The sequence below is a fragment of the Sinocyclocheilus grahami genome, unplaced genomic scaffold (genome assembly GCF_001515645.1).
Source record: "Sinocyclocheilus grahami isolate Dianchi unplaced genomic scaffold, SAMN03320097.WGS_v1.1 scaffold42219.1, whole genome shotgun sequence".
NCBI lineage: Eukaryota > Metazoa > Chordata > Actinopteri > Cypriniformes > Cyprinidae > Sinocyclocheilus > Sinocyclocheilus grahami.
This window is the reverse complement of record NW_015524156.1, coordinates 1-1,178: the sequence shown is the minus strand read 5'-3', so window position 1 is coordinate 1,178 and position 1,178 is coordinate 1. Positions and strand designations below refer to the sequence as shown.

At 38.1% G+C, this 1,178-nt stretch overlaps 1 protein-coding gene across 1 annotated transcript; it reads left to right on the top strand.

Annotated features, from left to right (window-relative positions):
- Positions 1 to 508: 508 nt before the first annotated feature.
- On the top strand, positions 509 to 965 carry LOC107580734 (nidogen-1-like). The gene is made up of 2 exons (XM_016266383.1): positions 509 to 630; positions 772 to 965. Exons 1-2 carry the CDS (start codon positions 546 to 548, stop codon positions 957 to 959), a joined length of 273 nt encoding a protein of 90 aa, XP_016121869.1. The 5' UTR covers positions 509 to 545; the 3' UTR covers positions 960 to 965.
- Positions 966 to 1,178: the final 213 nt, after the last annotated feature.

Sequence of the window (1,178 nt, the reverse complement as noted above, 5' to 3'; positions counted from 1 at the left end):
TCTTTACTGTCACTTTTGATTTGATTCTTTCAAAAAATTATTTCCTACCCAAAACTTTTCAATGGTAAATATTATGGTTTCTCACTATTTCTAATTCTATTGCCAATTGATTGTGTTTAGCTAGACATGCAGCATATGCACGTGGTTTATATTTTCATCTATGGAATCCTGAAATGGACTTTTAGGTCTATTGTGTGCAGTACTGTGGGAAATCATAAATCTGAATGAATCTTCATCCCATCTGCTCTTATTTACTGCTCACATGCTAACATTTACTGTAATGACTAACATCAGTGAAGCTTATTAACCAAGGGAAAATGCAACCATGCATTAGTAACAAAACTGGCCTGAGAGTCATTTGACTCACTCAGATTCTTGATGTGTGGTTTCATGTCTTGTCTAGACAGCCAGTCACAGACAGACAGATTTAATGCCTGAAGGCGGCTGTCATCATCCTAAACAGTCCCATGCATGTTTGTGAGTCTTTTCTATTGTTTTTGCAGGAGAAAGTGGTGATTGGAATTGCTTTTGACTGTGTGGAGAAGATGGTGTATTGGACCGACATCAGCACACCTGCCATTAGCAAAGCTAGTCTACAAGGAGGAGAACCCGTCCACATCATTAAATCAGGTAGAGTCAGTTTTAACCAATAGTTCATCCAAAAATGACTCATTGCATCGTTCCATACTTATTCACCATCTTCTGTGGATCACAAAAGATCAGTTTTGATTTTTCTGATTACACTGATTTTCAAACTGATTTTTGTGTCAGATCTCAGCAGTCCTGAAGGCATCGCTATCGACCATTTGGGCAGAAACATGTTCTGGACAGACTCCATGAAGGACAGAATTGAAGTTTCCTCATTAGACGGATCCCAGCGCCGTGTCTTGATTAACACAGACCTGGTTAACCCAAGAGCCATCCTCACCGATCCCACCAATGGGTGCGTGACTAACTAGAAACAACCAGGGTTTAAAATTAACAACAAGTGATTTGACAAGTAAAGATAGTTGGATAGAAATGCAACATAATGCATCTTTAAATAAATAAGATTTATAAGAATTAATTATGATAATCTGACGCTTATAAGTGATGTGATTCAGTAATAAAGGCTTTTTTACACATGCCAAATTTACACAACAAAGGTGGCACAGAAGCACTTCTGAAGTGGCATGTGA